The sequence below is a fragment of the Anabas testudineus genome, chromosome 23 (genome assembly GCF_900324465.2).
Source record: "Anabas testudineus chromosome 23, fAnaTes1.2, whole genome shotgun sequence".
Taxonomy (NCBI): Eukaryota; Metazoa; Chordata; class Actinopteri; order Anabantiformes; family Anabantidae; genus Anabas; species Anabas testudineus.
The window spans coordinates 1465578-1486918 of NC_046631.1; the positions used below are offsets into that span (position 1 = coordinate 1465578).

The 21341-nt window shown below is 42.0% G+C and overlaps 2 protein-coding genes across 2 annotated transcripts; one reads left to right on the top strand and one right to left on the bottom strand.

The window, feature by feature from the left end:
* Window positions 1-1158: 1158 nt before the first annotated feature.
* Window positions 1159-8820, bottom strand: pnpla3 (patatin-like phospholipase domain containing 3). Its single transcript, XM_026364201.1, has 9 exons — window positions 8533-8820; window positions 7638-7870; window positions 7482-7547; window positions 5151-5360; window positions 3194-3254; window positions 2907-3083; window positions 2661-2793; window positions 2472-2576; window positions 1159-1734 (listed from the first exon to the last, which is right to left on the bottom strand). The coding sequence occupies exons 1-9, from the start codon at window positions 8717-8719 to the stop codon at window positions 1479-1481; spliced, it is 1428 nt and encodes a 475-aa protein (XP_026219986.1). The 5' UTR covers window positions 8720-8820; the 3' UTR covers window positions 1159-1478.
* A 916-nt stretch (window positions 8821-9736) lies between these two features.
* On the top strand, window positions 9737-21178 carry sult4a1 (sulfotransferase family 4A, member 1). The gene is made up of 7 exons (XM_026363322.1): window positions 9737-10091; window positions 13719-13849; window positions 14725-14805; window positions 16025-16151; window positions 16275-16369; window positions 17225-17363; window positions 20025-21178. Exons 1-7 carry the CDS (start codon window positions 9923-9925, stop codon window positions 20135-20137), a joined length of 855 nt encoding a protein of 284 aa, XP_026219107.1. The 5' UTR covers window positions 9737-9922; the 3' UTR covers window positions 20138-21178.
* Window positions 21179-21341: the final 163 nt, after the last annotated feature.

A 21341-nucleotide genomic window follows, 5' to 3' on the forward strand; every position in this document is an offset into this window, starting at 1 on the left:
TTTAACACTGTTTTTACATAATTAGCTCCACATTTACTAGTTGCTGTAGTTCCACAACACGTCCAGAGATATTTGTCCTTTGTTTTCATTATCTACCATAACATTTCTTATGCCACCATGCATATAAAGCACCAGTTTAAAATACACTTTTGTACTCTGTTTTTGCATGTACAGTATTTAATACTTCAACATGAGTAAATAATTTGAATACACACTTCTACTTGGAGTGAAAGACTTTGACTTGAGTACCAAACTTGTACCCGTACAACCGCAGTCTAATTATATAGATGATTATTATATTATATAATAATCCTCAACAAATCTGAAAAACCTTTACATGTTGTTGACTGGCTTTAGTGTTATATTCAAGTGTGTGTGTGTGTGTTTCATGTTTTACTGTCTGGAACGTTGAACTGCTGTCATATCACATTGTCACACAGCTTAAATCTACCCATCAGGAACTACAGCTGCTCTGAGACCTGCTGAATTTCTTCATATTATAGTCTCAGGTGTTTCCCCCCTCTGTGCTATCAGAGACAGATTAACCGTCTTGTTTGAATACGTTTTGATTAAGTGCGATTGCATCACAGAGCCATATAAACCTGATGCTTTTCAGTGATACCATGATTTAGGACATTTATTATTTGCTGGAGCTTGTTAATAATAGCAACTAGTGGGTAAAGTGACTAAGTTACTTGTTAGATTCGTGCTGTATACTGTCCAACTTTAGAGTGGAACTATATGCTTTTTCATTTGTTATTTTGCTGTGAGCTGAAAAACACTTTTCTCAAAGTCTATTTCTGGCCTGTAACTGTAACCATTGTTGTTTTATAGTTTTGTCTTCAGAAATAGGAAACAGAGTTAATCCTTCAAAGCCCAAAAAGCTATTTCTATGAGACATGCTTCTGGTTGACTGGTAAGTTTTTTTTTTTTAGGCATTGTTATTTCTTTTAATTTAATGAAACTAGTACCTAAAGAGATAGGTGGAGCAAAGTGGAGTGATGTAGAGTCTGTTGCTATTAGCTTGCCTCCCTTAAGTTGCATATTGTAGCTTTAATTCTGTTCTGCCAGAATCTGATTGTTGTCAGCTCAAATATGTTCATGTGGCATTTGAAGACATTATGTAAAAAAGAAAACAATACAATGAAAGAGACAGGGAGTCATCAGAAACGACAGATAACAGGTTTAAGTTCACTGTATTGTACATTTTAAACAAACAAGAAGGTAGAGTTGTAGGTAGACTGTAAAACCAGACAATTCTGTGCTGTACATTAAAACAGGTCATAATGCATACATGATCCTGAGTGAGGTTTCCAGAGCACTCATTGAAATATAATACAGAGTGTGCTGTCTGGAGTGTTCTGAGTCAGTGTTCCTTTACACACCATTACTTATTGCTTCGATTACTTTTACCATTCATCAATGCACCAGCTCCTCATTTGACCATGTCATTGTTAAAGTGCATGTCCTGAATCCTTTTACTGCTGTGCATGGTTCTCGGGTTCCTCCTCCGAGCCGACGAAGAAGCACACTTGTCGCGGGGAGGAGGGGGGTGTGTGAGGACGGTGGTGGTGAAGGGATGAGGCGGAGGAAGAAGAGGTAGATTTGGAATTCTCCCAGTGGTTGCTGTGGAGGTCCAGCGCAGAAAGAGCAGGTATGTTGTCCCTCTGCAGCGGTATGTCACCCTCTGTTGGTAGAGGCGGCGCGCTCAAGCACTTCCTCAGGTACGGCTCACTGCAAAGTCAATTAAATGCTGTTAGAGCTTCCTTGGTTGTAGCATGCAGACCTTTACTGCAACAAAGTCTTCTCACTGCAGGCAACTCACCAGATAGCCCCAAACATTTTGGGCCTACCGAATTTCTAACCATAAATCATATCACTGGAAATCCTCTAATATTCCAGAATGATGACTACTGTAGGTAAATTACTGTAAGTCTGATGTAATGTGTGAAAGTCCAGTGGCCAACGCCATTCCAAGGTTTGAACTGTGCAACTCTGGCTGGAGTGTTCTATTACTGTATTGCTGTGATGACTCAGGACCATCAGTACAGGGTTGACTCCCCTAGTGAGTGCCAAGAAGAAGTTTGCTTCCCCTGATAAGGGACGTAACACTACTGTATTGTAGAGGCAACAGCAGCATGATACATTATGTCGTCTCTTTCAAAAACCTGTTATCTTATGAACCCCAACCTCACTGGCACTTGTTCTGAAGTCCAGTTTATTACCTTCAATTTTGAGTGCGGCAGTCTGACTTGCAAAAAACGTTACCAAATTACTGCCATAGTCACTGCCTGTAAATCTGGACAAAACTCTTTCAGAACTCCCCACGCAAAGCTGCCAATTCTTTGTTCCCTCTGCACTTGACGGTTCCATCAGTTAAATTACTTTTCTTTTCTCTCTGTCATAGTTTTTTTTTTTCAAAAACTGGGCAATTATTAGAATAAGATACTGTCATTGTCCTGGGAAATTACCTGCTGGAGTTAGATTCTCCTTTCCAGGCCTGTCGGTACACATCGCCCGCCACCTCAAACAGCCAGCGCACATCAGTTGGCACGTCTGGGATCCAGTCCACGAACCTTAGGTGGAGTAGAAATCTGGTTATGCTGTTTGGGTTTTCGCTTAAATATGAGATAGTGTCACTAATGACATCTTCACCTCACCTCTGGGCCACTGAGTAGGCTGACTGTACGGGAAGTGTGTACGGCATGAGCATGTAGGAAGCTACTCTCATCGGCAGCATCTCAGACACCTTGGAGTACAGACCAGATTTGTCTTGGCAGGCCTCACAGAACACTGCCAAACACACACAGGACAGGACTGTCTAGTCAACCACGCACAATGTTTCTGCCATTATTAACACATAAAGTCTCTTCTAAAACAGCACAGAGCCTGAGATTGTAAGTCACCTTTCTTAAGTGGTGTAGGCAGAGCGATCTGCTCGTCCAGCCACCAGTGATGCTTCCGCAGCAGGTACAGTCTCCGGAGCACCCACTCTTTGGTCGTTTCTGGATTCTTGCAGCAGCAGTTGGGCGGCATCTCTGGCGGGGCGGGGCCGGAGGTCGGACGATCCAGCAGCAGCAGGTCTGGAACCACAACAGTCTGTCAGTTAAACTAGAGGCTGCCATAGATGCAACGCAACTAGGGTAAGCTTATTAAAAGAGTTACCACGGTAACAATATAGTTGGACACTCACTGTTCTCTTCAAGGAAGCGCAGGGCATCCTTATAACCGCTCTGACACATCTCAGCCAGGACCTATGTAGTGAAGGACAGTACATGTTACATGGAAGAAGTCTTGTTCACATTTTCAACTGATTTCATACAGTATTATTGATCTATCACAGGAATTGACTGTGTGACACTTATCGGTTTGACCCTTTTAACTTCCTGTGTTGAGTTTTGAACCTTCAGCTTGCCGTTCTCTCCCCATTGTCTATTTTAAAAGTGTATCTTTTCCATACCTACTGTTGTTGTGAGGTAGAGAGCTAACTTCACTTTATAAGATAAACTCATTGAAACAGAACAAAAAATAATTAATAATTTTTCAATTTTGGTACCATTTATATTTTTTGGTACTAGTTTCTACACGAACATTTTAAATTATTTTAGAGTTCCAGCAATCAACAAAACACAAAGAAACATATAAGAGAGTTCAGCTTCAGATCATACTCCAGAAGACAGAAAGTGCCTGACTAAAAGTTAAGGGTGACTCGAAATACATGTTACATTTCGTTTCTTGTTATGTTTCTTTTTGTTGGGGAAGGGGGAGGGCTTTTAAATTGTGAATGACCTACACCCTGTACTGTTCCTGAATGTCCTCAGAAATGATCTCCACTGACTTATTACGCTATAATGTACAGAACACAGAGTTCAAATGTAGCATTTACAACAAATCAGAGTAGGCTGTTGTCCAATATTCAGTAAAAGCTTCAGTAATTTGAAAAATATTTTTCAGCTAATGTGAATGTTATCTGAGTTCATGTACACTAAGAGGCTGAGCAGGCAATAGACTCCTTATGGTCACTGTGCTCTGAAGGGTAAAACAAACATCAATGTCAGACCTACACATTTCTGTTTATCAAACTAAAGTAGGTTAAACAAACAGTTGGTTGGAAAATAAAGTATTTTCCAGCACAGAGCTATGGACGATGTAAAAGATTTCCTGACAAAGCACCAAGCTCAAAGCTGATAACTGTGATTAATACAGGCCTATCTTTTACAAAGTAAACAATGTCCCATCACTGTCATCCTGAACCTTGATGGTCAGTTTGTTATATTGCATAAGAGCAACTTCTTCAATAAAACAGAGCTCTGACATCAGCTGAGCTCCTCGCCAGCCAATCCACTGGCTGGAATGGTCACACCACAGGGGTCGTGGGTCAAAACACTCACGCCATTCGAGCAAACAGCCAGGAGTGCATGTTTGTGATGAGGAGTCATCAGCTCCAGCATGTATTGGACCTTTTGAGAGGTAATTCCTCCCTTTAGGAATGCGCTAAGAACCCAATTGCCCCAGTCACAGAGATTTGTGAACGGAGGTAAGTAACAGGCAACCGCATGTGAGGGGAGTAAAACAAAATAGCACAGCTCACCTGACCTTAGTCAGGTGAGCTGTGCTATTTTGTGCCATGTTGTCATGGGGAGGACCTTTAGTACCCCTGTATGCTACAGGGGTACTAAAGGTCACCACAGAGGCAGAGAATAACAAGCAGAAACATGGGTGGAATAAACAAGAGAGACAGCAGGTAAAATCAGAAGCTGGAGGATTAAGAGGGGAGCGGTGAAAGTAAATACTATGATGGGATGACGGCACAAAAACAATTAGTTAAACTGCAGGTATCTGCCTATGAACAACTGACATTATGATTTTAGCTCAAGCTCTGATGTATGCCATGCTACAGGCTTGTTTTAGGACAGACTTGAAAAACTGTGAACTTCTCCTTTAATGTCAGTCACATAATAGTTACTAGCATTAACATTAGCATGAATGGCCAAATCCCAACAGAAGTCATCTTAAGGCACTTGAGACTGTTGTTTTGCTCTAAAAACCAAAAACAATGAGCTAAAAGGGGCTTCAGAAAAGGTGACATTACCGACATATAACTACTGATGGGTTCAGCTTTAAATAAACAGCAGTGCTTTGCCACGTACCTTGGGTTCTGGTGGAAACAGGGCCCGGGTGAGGCGGTACATGTTGCCCAGGTTCATCTGGATGCTGGTGTTGGTGAAGCGCAGCTCGTGGAAGCTGGTGGAGTTGTCGCGGGGACAGATGTCACTCTCGCCACAAAAGGGAGAGATTGTGATGGTGTTCTTCAGCTCCGACTGTGGCAGGTTGTCGCTAATCCCGCCGTCCACATAACGCTAAAGACCCAGAAATGATGGATTCAGACTTTCACTCACACGTTGTTGCAGTTACAATGATGTGTTCTTCAGTTCAAAGGAGCCAGTCAAACAAATGGGATACTGTTCTTGGCTGGCATACCATAGTAATGGGGCCGAGAGTTTAGACAAAGCCTTGTTTGTTTCCACTTTTTTTGTATGAACGAACATTACAGTCATATTTATGCAATAAAATGCTCCAATTTTTTCGACCTCTGGAACATTACCAAATGAAAGTAGAGCTCTCTCGTTTTAAAGCACTTACAACGTAACATAAAAGGAATTAACCTTGTTCTAAGTACTGGCTGTAAAACCCCGTTCGGTTTGGCAGGGATGCTGCCAGCAGACTAAAAGAGAGAAAATCCGCCTCTGTGTTGTGACCCACCAGCTGGCACAATGTAGGACAGTGAGGAAATGGAGGTCAGGATCATTTGATGTGCATGTAGAGCATATAATAGTACTTCAACACATGTCCATGTATTACTGAACTTTGCATCATAACAGATTTACTACATTTATCATGGGTCTCTTTGAATTTTTCTTTAAATATTCTATTGGTGCATTTTTATTTATGTATTATTACTTGTATAATAAATTAAGAATGATATCTGGCTGTGTTCTGACTGAAATACTCTTGAGGTTACACTTGGAATAACTTGAAATTTTGAATTAAACACAACAGTTCAACACTGGCTCCGTTTTCTCTATTATTAGTATCAAATTACGTAATCTTTCAAAGAAACTTTCTAATAATTTTGTCACACATCAGGTTGCTTTTAGGACATTAGTAGAAACTTAAAGGAACATGGCACATTTTCACAGTATTTCCTAAAGTTTTCTACCAAATGCCCAGAAATGTAGGTCACATGCTAGACTGTTCTCCACAGTGCCTCAAGTTAATGTACAGGGTTGGTGAGTCCCACTAAAGTGTCCCCTGGCGCGGTACAAAGAACACCGTGTTCAGAATCTACAGATAACTGCTGCAGGTACAATACTGTATGTAGGGAACATCCACACAGCTCTGGGACATGCAAACACTGCATCTAGCAGCAGTTTATTGGGAACACTGTGTCACTTCGGACAGTGAACTTTCACACCAGGGCTGTTACAATAAGCTTTGTTCAGAGTGAAAGCCAGTGAAATGTCCACAAAGGCCATCTACAGTCATAATATTGTGAAAAGAAGGCGGAAACTACTGCTGAATGTTTGGCCTTTGAGCCCTCACACAGCGTTGCATTAGAAACCATGATTCATCACCATCACCAGCATTACCAGGCCTCACTCTGCATGTGCTACAACAGTGTACCCTTACAGACAGAATATATGTGTTGACTGGTCTGTCTAGTATTGAAAATGTATGGAGCACCATGAAGTGGAGAATACATTACAATACACTTCTGTGTAACTACTGTAATTATTATCATTAAGAGAAACAACAGCTCATCATTACACATGAAGGTCATTCAGTCCAGAAGATTGCACATTTACTTTGTGTCATCAGGTTGATTACTTTTATCTGTGTTGATTGTGGATCATCTAACTCCCGTATGCATCACACGATCATTCTCCCGTTTTTATATTTCATGTAATCAGCTTTATTACTTCTATCTACCCTCACTCGACCTTTGTCATTTGTTATTACTATTTAAGTGGATCTGAATCCAGTGCGACTGAGTTGTGATTAGTGGTGCCTGCTCACAGTAGCACAAACAGATGGCAACCCCACCTCTGTCTCACCAAAATGAGATCACTGTCAAAGTCCAGTAGCAGCTAATAAATAAAAGACAGTGGCAATAGGAACTAGGCCCTGCAGATTAAATGATGACCACAGTAGTTTTTTGAAACTCTAAATGACTAATGAGTATCTCCCAGACCTTTTGTAATCCGATCTGTGTTTTCCTACCATTCACGAAACAAAAACAACTTTCAATTCACGCGAAGGTTTCTGAGACTTGCTGCATTTTTCTAATATCATTCTCTCTTTTTGTTACTGAATCTTCCTTCTCCTTTCTCTTTCACTTTCTATCTGATGACTGCTTCTAAATGCATGTGACGAAGGAAACGGAGACCTTTGCAAGAAGTGATTTAACTGCAAACACCTACCACTCCTCTGTAGGATGGAGGAATCAGTCCACAGTAGATAGGAATGAAACAGCTACAGATCAGCGCCTGCAGGCAAAATAAAAAAAAGGGGTTGACTCTTGCTTGCATTTCTATATTGGATTAAAAAGACAAACCACATCAACCGCCTCTCCTCACCTGAATGAGTTCCTCCTTGGAGCTAAACTCTGACACCAGCACGTTCTCCCCGTTGGACACCTTGGTGAGAGAAATGCACAGGCGCCCCGAGGCCAGCAGATGCGCATCAGAGGGCAGGTCGCGATTCAGGCCCGACTTCATCACCTTGATCAGGTTGAAGGTTGGGTGCAGGGGGCCCAGGTTCCTCTTCCTGGCCTCTTTCGCCATCTCGATCACATCTTCGCAGCATTTAGCTAGGAAAGAGGAAGACGTGGGAGAAGTTATCATGCTGGAGCTGCACTCCTTCTGATCAGTCAACTAGTCAAACAAAAGCGCACTCAACTTGAGACTGATCCAATCAATATTCACTGAAGCAACACAGAGTCAGTGACCAGCAGTAACCTCGGTGCACCTTCTTCTTCTGACTCCTGCACTCATGCTACAGATTGCAGTTTTTTTGTTTTTTTTTTTTACTGTGGTGATATACACTGAGGCTGAGCTGCGTTCACGTGTATACTGATATCAGCCCTTATGGTTGCTTATTTACAGGAGAGAAAGTGAAAGGATTCCTCTGACTCATACAGTCCGCACAGTATGATCAGGCGTTTTTTTTTTTGCTAGCACACACCACTCTTTAGCACATAATAACACATACTGTACATAAAACAGTGGAATCATGCACATGTTTTGTGTTTATCAGATTTACACATGACTGTGCAGTTGTATTAACTACTTTCTATTTGATCCTGTACAGTTAAAAAGCTAAAAACAGGTATTCACTGTATTTTAAATAGATGGCATTTGATATATTTTAGAATAGAAGTAATTTATAGCACAGATACACAGCATATTCACACATTATTTCTGCAGTATTAGTACTTTAGTACCTCCAGGCAGCCCCAGCGGAGCGTCTTACCTAAACATGCCTGGCTAGCGAGCACCGAGGCGGTCAGAGCACCGGCGGAAGCCCCGTACAGCTTGGTGGCTCCCTTGACGAGGTACGGCGCTCTGTCCAGCAGGCAACTGGCCACTCCGATGTGGTAGACACCCAGGAACCCGCACCCGGCGAAAGACAAGTTCCAGCCGCCCTTTAAGTCGAACATGGCGCGGGCATGCCCCGGCTGGGGAGCCCCGGCAGCGGAAGAGTCACCGAGTGCGCTGCCTCTGGAAGTCACACCACGGCCGTGCAGCCGGCAGCGGCGAAGACACGCAGACTGACAGGCTGAGGGCCAGCAGCTAGCCTATAAAGAGAGGCGGGGGGAGGGGCCTGCTGCTGATGAGCCATTCATTACTGTCGGAAGGATCACGATCCACATCTACAATACAACTTTTTTCGCGACCATTTATTTCACATAATCACCCCACGAAGGATATTACGAAATTTTTCATTTTTCATTTTCACTATTTATTGCCATACATTTTGATGATGATTTTTGTTTCATTAACTGAACAAAGCGTGGTGAGTTTGTTCACTGCTCCATAAAGTCATGCAGTGTCTGTACTGTTGTAGGTATCTCAGATTTACTGTTTACAGTGAAGGCAGCGGATTGATTGCGTCTGTCATACTTTCTTCCACAGAAGAACCAATCAACAGCGAGTGGGAGGGACTATATTCAGCGAGGTCACCGCCCACTTCAATAAGAAATTATAAACACAAACCTCGGCTTCTGATTGGCTCCTGTTTCTCTGCAGATTTCTTAGCAATAACAGTTTTATTGGATTTATATATTTCTGAAAAAGCAACTAGTAGCTAAAGCTGTAACTAAATACAGTACATGTAGTGGAGTAAAAGTAACATTAAATATTTAGGTATTTTAAAATTATGCTCCAGTGCATAAAGTGAGAAAATATATTTAGTTCAATACTAAATGTCATAAAGACAAAAAAATATTATCAGATACATTATTATGAGTAGCAACATCATACTACTACTGTCATAGGATTATAACAGCTTTGTTGTAGTAGTTTTTACTGGAGCGTGTCGCTCTGTGTTGTGGGAAGACTCCTGCCTCTGCGCGCGCATCATCCTCGCCTGGGTGAAGAGTGGTCCTGATGCTGAGCCTCGTGCGCGCGCATTACATCACTTCTCTGCCGCGCGATTGGCTCGAGGTCAGCTCGTCCGCCTCGCCGTGCATCATCTACCGCTAGCCCTCACCATCCCGAATCGAGCGACGTTTCCAGACAACCCCATCACCGCCGTCATCGTCATCTTTTCTTTTTCTTCTTGTTGTTGTTGTCGTTTGCGCTGACTGAATAAAAGTGTTCGCGTGGGTGTGCGCGCGTTTTCTGGCGGCTCCCTTTCGACGATGGCCGAGAGCGAGGCAGACACGCCGAGCACGCCGATTGAGTTTGAGAGTAAATACTTCGAGTTTGATGGAGTGCGGCTGCCGCCTTTCTGCAGAGGGAAGATGGAGGAGATCGCCAACTTCTCCCTCAGAAGTAGCGACATATGGATTGTCACATACCCAAAGTCAGGTAACTCAGCCTCAGCCTCTCCCTGTGCGCGGTGTCCGCCGTGGTTACGCATCTCCTCGCTGGTCTTTGCTCTGTGCTGCAGCGGTGACGGCATGTTTCCCTGGTGACTATCAAAGTTTTGCAATAAAAAGAACATAAAACACGCAGGCACGCAATGTTATGCACGGGGTTCCCTTCTCCTTGCATGCAGGTGCAGCCATCTGCAAAGCTGCAAATCACATTAAAGGCTGTTTAGGCCCAGTAACAACGGGGCGGGTCACAGTTATCTAATATTTGGGCTTTTATTGCGCTTGTGCTGCAGAGCTACATCTTATAGGCCTCCCAGGATTATACAATCAGCCTTATCAAGTGACAGCAAACTGAGTCAGACAAAGTAATTGACTGTAGTGCGTCAGTTTGTCTACACATCTAAGCTGGCCGCCATCGTCCACAACGATCACCCACGCCAGAGCTGCACAGACGGAACTTAATGTTTACATCCAAGCGTCGTGGCGCAGCGCTGCTGCAGACCGGGCTGCCCGTGCGCACGGTGCCCTGCTGCTGTGCGCTGGGGTGGGTCCGGTCATGTGACGGCACGGCGGCGGGCAGGTGGTGCGCTGTGCCAGTGCGCACAGAGGGACCAGAGGGATGTTTGACTACTGTCATGGAAATCTGGGTTCTGGATCTGCGTCTCAGCTGCACGGCAGTTAAACCTTAACTGATGCCAGTAAATACTGTAAAGAAAAGATGCAGTGGAAAAGAAAAAGTATGTAAACATAATGAAATTTCATGGTTTCTGCATTAATTTGTCATAAAACATGATCTGATCTTCATCTAAGTCAAGAGTATTAACAAATATAAAGTGCCTAAAATAATAACAGTAAACACTTCATAATGCTAGTGGGAAAAGTATGTCTCACCAAAAGGAGCTTTCAGAGGATCTATGATCAAGAATTGTTGATAAAGCTAAAAAAGAAAGTGTTACAAATTGATGTCAAAGACAGTTCGGGACTGTGACTACTCTACCAAGAAGGGTCACTGTGACCTAAAAGGTCACTGTGACCTAAAAGGTCACAGTGACCCTAAGAGCACAACCAAAACCCATCAATGAGGTACTATACTGAACCACACACTGTTTCTATTATGCTATGACAAAATTTTATGCAGAGTCTAGCGACATAAGTGGGATTCTGTGCATAATATCAAATATACAGTAAGTTACTGCAGGAAGTGCCCTTCTTTAAAACCTCACCCATCCTTTGATGAGACTTCTTATAGGCTACACCTGCATGTCATTTGGACTCATACCCGCAGGTCTCTGGGCTGTGGGAAAATGGAAAGTCCCCTGAGAATGCAGTGAGTGCAAAATGTTGTGATATTGATTGTGCATGAGGTCCCATGGAAACACAAACAACTGTCTGATTTTGCAATCTCCCTTTTCTTTTCTGTGAATTCAGCATTACATTCAGTGCCGTTTTGTAAATTAGGACATTGCCCTGGTCACATACCCAGCCCCAGCAATAATAGTTGAAAAAAAAAAAAAAACATTGCGAAGACATTTCCAGGGAATCCTGGTCTGAAATCAAAGCTGTTTTATTCAGGCTCATAATACGTGACATCTGTTAAGGTCACCGCGGCTAATAGTAGCAAAGACCTCAGTCTGGGAGCAGCCACCGAGAACACTGGCTTTCACAAGTTTGTCACAGCGGGGGCTGGAATGTTCCGTCATGTCTGTACACAAAAACACTGGATGGTCTGAACTTGGTGTGCTTTGTGACTTCCAAAGCGGCGTGCGTGCAGCTGTTTCACCCACTAGTGTTACCAGCTGACACCTTGTAAAACCCTCGCACGGCTTCGTTGCGGGGCATCCTTCGCAAAACATACATGGAGGATGCACGTCCACCAAGCTGTGTAGCCACGCTCGTCTTTGACGAGGTAACACAGCGGAGTCAAAGGAGATACATTTATATTTAGAAGCTTCTAGCTCTCCCTCTCTCCTGTTTCCTCCCTCCCCCTCCACCGCTCTGTGTTGGTGTATCTGTGTTCTTTATGGTGCAGTGGGAAAGGAAAGCACATGGCAGGCCACATGGCTGGGAATGCCGCAGAGCTATGATGCCATTGGCTTACATGTGTCTGTCTTGGCCAATGGGGTTGAGTATCATTCTATAAACCTCATGGGGGTGAGAAATTTACCACTGTTTGTCATATCTCACTGCAGGTAGTACACCTCTGCATCATAGTGGGGTAACCCTGATGATGAAACGAAGATGATAGATTTAAAGAATCAGTACTTGCAAACCTCTAGATGCCTAAAAATAACTCCAACCTGCTGAAATAGGGATAGAGCAGCACTGCCTTGAGGGACTTGGATCAACCGAAACAAAATGCACAGCAGTTATTTCAGAGCTAGTGACTGCATGTGCCGAACTTGCATGTCAGGTCATACATTCCCAGAATCATTCTTCTGTAACATATGAGCACAATCTGACCAAAGCACAATTCGACACGCACCTTGTTCAGCTGATTTCAACTGTTTTTTGCTACTATTCTGAGTCACGTGACGCAACAAAGTGAAACAACTGACCTGGAACTGGAGCATACAAGCCAATTCCACTGCCAGGGGTTAGACGCATGAAGCAGGTTTACTTTACTGTCGTGTTATGCAGTAATCTCTGCATCAAACTGGTGAGGCTGGTCAATAAATTCTCTCAGGTGCTGGAGTTTTGGACGAACACAAGTGCAATTGGTTGCAGTGCTATGCCGTTTGTGTGCTTTCATGGCTGCACAACACACCATAACTGCTACTAATGTGAAATAGAAGCTTTCTTTTGGAATGAGAAAATGTTTCCAGGAAATTAGCAAAAGTATTTAATAGGTTGTGCGGTCACACACCCAGCAGCATGTGGGCAGCCCGAGGCCTCGCAGATGAATAACTTCTTTTTCTAGGTTAGCCTTTCATGCAGAAGTTCTCGCGTGGATATCAGAAAGGGATAAAAGCCTTAAATGTTCCTTTTTCTCTTCTCCACGAAGCAACGTCCTTAAGATTTCACAATAAGGGATTTAATTCTAGTTTTCAGCTTTTATTACATTACTTTTATTGCACTACTAGACATTCTAGTCTATCTGCAACCACAAAGAACACTGGCATGACCAAGAACAGTACATTTTGACTCTCCAGAGCTGCGGCATAAAGATTGACTGAAAGAAATGTAAAGATAAAGGTAAAGATCCCACTGACCTGCTCAAGGACTGGTCGCACAAACTCAACTCGCTCATGTCTCTTGTCAACAAGACCACACATCTGATTGCCAAGGAGGAGATGATCCACAACCTGCAGTGAAAGAAGAACAGAGTGCATCATTTTATGTTTTGGTCCATCTTTTGTTGTTTTTCCCTTCTGCAGAAATGGTTTTGAATATACCGTATATTGACGGACTGTGAGTACAGTGTTACTCCAATGCCATGTAATTGGAGAACAATCTGCAGTACGGACACTGCCCCATAACTTTGTTCCCTTTTTGCGGCAAAACTTATGTTCTTGCTTTTAGAAGCTACGAGGTACTGGTGCTGAGGTACCATTGGGTGTATCCACCTTCTTTGTTTCCCTGATTGCCTTCTGACCTTCTCGTCTCACCTCTGTCTTTGCAGGGACTAGTCTACTTCAGGAAGTTGTGTATTTGGTGAGCCAGGGAGCAGACCCAGATGAGATTGGCCTTATGAACATCGACGAACAGCTGCCTGTCTTAGAGTATCCCCAACCTGGCCTGGATATCATACAGGTAGAGTACTGGGTTTGGAGCCCAGATCAGGGCAGCATTAGTTCAGTACCTGATCACTGTAGGACTCTAGCTAGTCAGTTGTTACATTTAGAATAAGATGTACTGTACCTGTTGCTGGGTGTAACATCATTATAACTTGCTGGGACTAATCATGTACATGCCAAGCCCTCGCTTTGATTTGTTCAAACACACAGTAGACCTACGACTACGGAAAGAGGCTTGCTACAGGCTGGCAGCAACCCAAATACCTTCTCCCTACACTGATTCTACTCTTAAAGGTCAGAATAATTACAATGGGGAAAACAGTTGTATAACGTCTGCTGTTTGTCCCACGGGAGCATTCCAAGGACTGAAGAAAATCCATGATGATATCATCAGGGTTATCTCAGTTTGAGCTTGGAGACAGGGTTTGAACTTCTCTGTCTAGAGCTTTCTGTCTAGATTGTTTTTTGTCCTGTGAACAACTGAGTATAACACTATAAATTAATTTTAGTAGAGACACACGTCTGATTTCATCATTTATAGAGATTTATAGAGGTGAAATACTAAATCAAAAAAACTGATATCCCATTATAGCTAAATGTGTCTGGGACACCTTTAACCACATAAAGGGTGATTAAAATGCAAATGTGTTCTGATGTGAGCCAAGTAGGGCGTTGCAGGAAAATACATTATCAATGCAGGACGAGGTGGTTGTTTATAGGCACATATGCATTATTGGTATCAATGTTTATTTCATCTTGCAAGAAAATGGGGAACATGTTTTTGAGTGGATAACACACACCTGTCAGCACCAGAGAATTTCTACAGAGCTGATAAGAGGATGGAAGAGCTCAGATTAAAGTTATTACTGTAATTTCTTTGCGTTTCCACAGGAGCTGACGTCCCCTCGCCTGATCAAAAGCCATCTTCCCTATCGTTTCCTTCCTACAGCCATGCACAATGGAGAGGCCAAGGTCAGCCTGCTAACACTGGACATTTTCAGATTGAACTTTTTGTAGCATATACTGTGAAGTTTGTGCCCTAAATTAAGTTAAATCAAATTTCATATAGGTAACATTAGTTCATACTGAGTTATGACATCACATTTGGAACTGACATCAGGTGTTTCATTCATGCTTCACCGTTATTGGCTCGATCATGAGCTGTTTAGCTACCGGCTGACACAAACATCCAATCATATTTCTACAGATGTGTAGCACAGCAGTTCTCATTGCAACTGTGCTTTGTCTTTTGAGTTTTTGATGTATAGTCAAATCACCTAACACGGAAACACATTAAACAAAAAATAACTATGTAGCAACAAAGTAGGTGAGCCTTACCGAAGTGAAATATAAATGAGGAAGGAAGGAATAAGGAAGACAAAATGAGAAGAAATCAATGTTACTTTTGTTTGTAGTAACAAGCAGACGGGCCATATCCACATCAATACCTGGTGCAAGGCAGGTATCGACAAACTCTCATATATCTTATCTTAAGACACACAGTAGAAGAGGGGAGCAAGATTGTGTTGAATGGCCAGGCAGTTCAAGTATTTCAAAATAAAACTATAAGGATTAGGAAAACAAGACGTTTCTATATGTAACAGTGTAGAAGTGAAAGAGGAACCATCAATGATTCTTCACATCAGAAATCAAATGGAAGCAAACAGGAGCTTTCTCAGTGTCAAATCTTGACTTGACTGGAAGGTTCTGGGGGGATAATTAACCCTTGATTAATAACTGGTTCATTTACTGAGTTACAGCTTACATTATGCAGAATAATGTTTTGATACACTTTGGAATTCATCTTCCCCCAAATAGCAAAGCAGGCCCAAATCATGATGTTTCCTCAACCATACGTTTTCAATGTTTCCATGATGGTATGCAGCATCCTTTTTACACCACATGTAGTGCAGTGTGTCCTTTCCAAATAGTTTACTATAGTTTCATTTTGCCAATACTGCTGTGGAGTGTCAATGTGCTCTTTGGCAAACTTCAGGTGTGCAGCAATGTTCTTTTTAATAAGCAGCAGCTTCCTCTGTGGTGTATATTTTTCCTACTGTAGACTCAGAAACACATTTAGTCAGTTCCAATGATGCCTTCAAATATTTGGCTGCCACCCTGGGTTGCTTCTTTACCTCATCAATAAGTGTGTGTTGTGCTCTTGGGGTCATTTTGATTGACCGCCTTCTAGGTGATCTACATGGCTCGAAACCCTAAAGACCTGGTGGTATCCTACTACCAGTTCCACCGCTCTCTCAGGACCATGAGCTACCGGGGAACCTTTCAGGAGTTTTGCCGGCGCTTCATGAATGACAAGTGTAAGTATAGTATGTACAGCAGGTTACTGGAGGATAGGGACAATGTGCCTCATGTGGTCCAGTTTACTCAGCTGTACTGTGAGTTCATCCATCCAACCGTGTTTACATCTATCTTTCTCTCAGTGGGATACGGATCCTGGTTTGAACATGTTCAGGAATTTTGGGAGCATCGGATGGACTCCAATGTCCTCTTCCTGAAATATGAAGACATGTACAAGGTATGTATGAGGTGGCTCCTCCAGCCAGTTTAACCCTCTCTACCCATTTTTGCACAACATGGCAGGTAATTGGAACATTCTTTCCTAAAATCCTTCAGTGTAAAAAAAAAAGAGCATCATATGCCAAATCAATATTTGTTCTTTGCTTTGTCAAAGGTCCCCTTTTACATTATCTGGTCTTATCACATGTACAAGGCTCAGACTCATACATATCCTCTCCTCTGCAGATAAACGTCTTTCTTTAGAATAAACAGAGAAAATGCAATCAGTCAAATGATTTCAGACTCTGTTTTTGGTTCGTACGATCATTCATGTAGATGCACAGTGTATAGACAAAGAAATCAATTCTCTCTTTATTGTATTCCATTTTAAACATACATGTCTAAGACTGCTTCATTGTGATTTGTGGATATTTATCCTGTATTTGATAGAAATTGCCACTAATAAAGCAGAGGGATTTAGCCTTGTCTAGCATGTTTAGCACATAATCTAATAATCTCACTTCACTAGTGGGGTTATTAACTTGATAGTGAACATAATGAACTATTTCATAGCTAAAGAAACAGATATTCTTCTCATACATTGTTAAAAAAACTGCACTTCAGCTAAAGCCAATGTAAATACTGTACTCCAGCATATTTATAATAGTTTATTTATGACAGCCTTTTCTTCATTTTGAGAGAAACAGATGAAAATGCTGAACTGAAATAGCTCTTATTCTTCTAAGAGTCTGCAGTGGCTGGCAACTGTACCCATTCCTCCACATACTCCATGTTGGTAAAGGCTAACTGTCCGCCATGTTCTGTTCTTATCTTAATATGTGTAACACCTTTTGTTCCTCTCCACGTCCTCCAGGACCTGGGGACGTTGGTGGAGCGGTTAGCCCGGTTCCTGGGTGTTTCCTGCGACAAGGTTCAGCTGGAGGGCATGGTGGAGAGCTGTAACCAACTCATCGAGCAGTGCTGCAACTCTGAGGCGCTGTCCATCTGCAGGGGTGAGTAGACGAAGAAGAACACTGTTCGGTCACTCTGCTACTAACTGGGCAGCATTTACATTGTCTGGTGAGATTTGATTTTATTAGCAGAGCTAATGTAACTTCACTAATGTAACTTTTTTTTTTTACCACAGAGTAGCAGAAACCTGATGCCTACAATTCCCACAGTGCAATTTGTTCACAGACAGTTTGGTCTATATTGGCTGTTTGCAGGTTATGTATGATGGAGCAGAAATGAAGGGAGGGATTCAAACACCACCCTTCTTTTAAACCATCCAGTCTGTTATTCTAACACAATCAGCATGACAGAGTGAGCAGCTGACTTTTCCTGAACTTATTTCCAGTGTAGGATGTGGATTTTGCACCATCAAACAAACACAGTTGAAGGAAAACATAAAGCTTCCAGGATGCAGCCCAGTTTCAGTTTCCATTGAACACCGTAACAAATGCAATTCTTGGTAGAAGACAGGAGAGACAGATCACTGCGGTGATGCCAAATGTGAGAACTATACATAGGAAACTAAGCAGAGAGAGAGAGAGAGCATTAAATTAATAGTTGTCTCTCAGAGCTGTTAGATCTGGTTTTGAGTTATAAGGGTGGAAAATAAGCAAAATACCTGCAGAAATAATTCAAGACAGTAGGTTTTGTTCTTCTAAAATGTGAAGCTGACCTTTTTAGTTTGTGACAAAGCCAAGTCAAACTTTATTTTAATGCTCCTAAGTTCTTCACAGGAGCTTTCTTTGAGGGAAGTGCGCACTGCTGCTCTGTTTTTCAAATGGCACAGATATTTCTAGGAAACAAATACTCAAAAAGCATTAGCGAAAGGTTATCACACTGTGCTGTGCCTGGTTCTTAATCTGCTGCAGGGATCAATGGGTTCGTGTGTGGAGAGTGTGTGTTCCCTCACACTGTACTGAGAATATAAGTAGATCAGGATCAGAGGGATGGTCCTGACAGCAGTTTCACAAGATGTTTTGCCCTTTCGCCTTGCCTAGCTGGAACGTTTTGCCATTTCGACACACACACACACACACGCACACACACAGACATCGTACGACACGGTCAGGCCATGCACTTCAGCCCCCAGAGGCCTCAAGCTCAGCTGAGTTGATGGTGTTGGAAGCAGGATGAGTGCACTGATTATGAGACACCCACACACTCCATACATCCATCCCCAATACTGCAACACTAACAATGCATACATAAGGCACATTACTGTTTACAAAGAAATACTAACATGCATGTGATTCCAAGATGGTGGAAGAGTAGCTATTAATGTGTAGCTGTATGGAGTCCCAGAGACGTCAATTCTAAATAAATAATACAAAATAAATAATTATGAACATTTTATAACACATACGCATAAAACAATCGTAATTTTTAAATTTTTAATTTCGTAAGGTCACTTTTAATTTGATGGTATCACGTTCAATCAACTACAGTAAATTAAAACAATTTGGGAAAAAAAGACATCATTAAATAAACTTAATTAAATAATAGACTTTTTATTATTATTCATTTATATTTCTATCAAATTAAAAAAATGTAGTTACTTTTGAACATTGAGCTTCCCTAATTAGCTACACCAATGACTGGATCTCTGTGTAGGAGTGTTTTCTCACCACTTTGTTTAAGCAGATTTTTAGCACCACGGTGTGGCTACATGTTGCACTGCACCACCAAATGCATTTCAACCTGCATGCCCAGTCTGTTTTGATTGAGTTGCATCCTTTTTCATTCAGTCCTGAATTGATGTTTCAGTTTGGTTTATGTTATCATTGCTATTATGATTTTGCTTGTTACGGTTTCTGTTACCTGTTTTTTTCTTTTCTTTGTTTCCCATCTTATTTTTGTCTTTTGGTGCAGAACGGAAATCTTGTGTCTGCTGTGCTATAGGCTTAGCACACAGGCGGCAATCAGTCCGATCTGTCTCACAGTCCCACCACAGAAGGTGAGTCACTGCCTCGTCAGGCTGCAGCAGAAGCATGTCGAATCAGATCTGATGTTTTCAGGACAGAAGGAAAATCATCCTTCGGAACGTGTCAGGTGAATAATCAGAATCCATGGGGCTTTTACATGATCGTCATGCAGAAGAGCACCGCCATTGTAGCTCCTGAGAACCAGTAAATGAAAATAGTTGAATAGGATTCGGGATGTATGCAGTAAATTGATCATTGGTGATCTATCCTATCTGTGCTAAAAAGCATCTGTGAGTGCTAAAAGCTTTAGGTTAGTTGTTTAGATAAGGGCTTACTATAATCACAATAGGTCTGGATTTCACCTAATTAAGCTATTAAAGCTCGATAAAGGGAAAAAAAAGGTTGGTTTGATCGCTGGTTCCTCTTGGCCATGTGTCTATGTGCAGATGTTCAAACAACATTCCCTGTGGGGGATCCATACTTTCACTTTCATTTTATTTATTTTTTTATTATATCATGCGTTTCACTCTTGCATGTGCACACACACACATGCACAATTTCCCTGTTAGGAGTCTCATCCTTGTTTGACATTGACATTATCCGCAGATTAAATATGAATATTATCCCCCAGCAAACCATCTTCATGCAGAGTCTATCTACAGAACTCTCTCACAATCCTGTCTGTCATAGGTGAAATGCTAACCATCCTCCTGTTCACTGTGTGTGTGTCCCCCCCTGCAGGTCGTGTGGGCCTGTGGAAGGACGTCTTCACAGTGTCGATGAATGAAAAGTTTGACGCAGTGTACAGACAGAAGATGGACAAGTCTGATCTGACCTTTGACTTCGGCCTGTGAGCAACACCTCCTGCCCAAACCCACGCTCCTGCATCTCCATTCAACCATCAGCCCGATGTTTTGGATTACGCTACAAGATCTAAGAATGCAATCTGTCTCAAGTCAACAACAAGTCATCTACAGTTTTGTGGACTGATCAAAATGATTCTGATTGATTATTCGAATTTCTCAATTAATAGTTAAACAAAATCTCCCTCAACCATCACAAAATCACGGGATGCTTTCACTGCTGTGTTTGTGTATGTGCTCACCAGGGTTTATCCGAAATACTTTTTGGTGGCTGTGCTTTGACCCTTGAGCTGAAGTGTCGGTCAGCATTTATATTTACAGCACTGTAATGTGACCGTGTTCATTACAGTTCATAATACCTCCAGATATTTGTGACTGAAATACGCTGAATATGGCTGGAGAGGGAAAAAAAACAGTTGCGAAGTTGCGGAAATCCCGCATCTGGCCACATTTAAGGCGAAAGTAATTAGACGCCATGTTACAAATGACAAAACCGAAAAAGTCTGCGGTGATAAGTTGAAAATGGATGATAATTCTCCTCTCTGGCATTCATCAAGTTGCACTGATTTGTACACATGGAAAGTAAGAGAGGCCTGTTTCCAAAAAAAATTATTTTATTTAATGTGTTTTTTGTTTTAGTTTTTTGTCTTTATGCCTTTTGTTGGCAGTGGAATTAGCAGTAAATACAGTTTTATCACATCATAAAAGTTGTATTGTTAGCAAACAGTTGCCATTTTACACATGCAGCAGATATGGAGCAACATTAAAAGAATTTGTGCTGGTCACTTATTTAAAACTCCAGTGTTTACTCTCATTTAAAGCTGCAGTATGTAAAAAAAGGTATGTTTAGCTCTTGAGCAGTTAAGTACTTCAGTGTGTTCTGTTGCCATCGTTTGGTGCTGGATAAGGTGTGTGGAGATGAACAATCATGCTAAAATGGTCTGTGGAAGTGAGTGGCACTGTAGAGCAGGGTGCTACTTTGTCTTTGGCGTTGTAACCATGAGCAACAGTTAACAGTTAAACATAGCGTTTCACTTTTAATGGAAAAATATGAACACATGCAGCTTTAAGTTTAACGTTACTCAAAGTGCTAATCAGTGGCATCTGGTTGTTGAAGATGTTTTGCAACTTATCCCGAAGGCTTCTTCAGATTTAACAGACTGGGCAGAGAAAGAATCTGTCAGAAATCAAATTC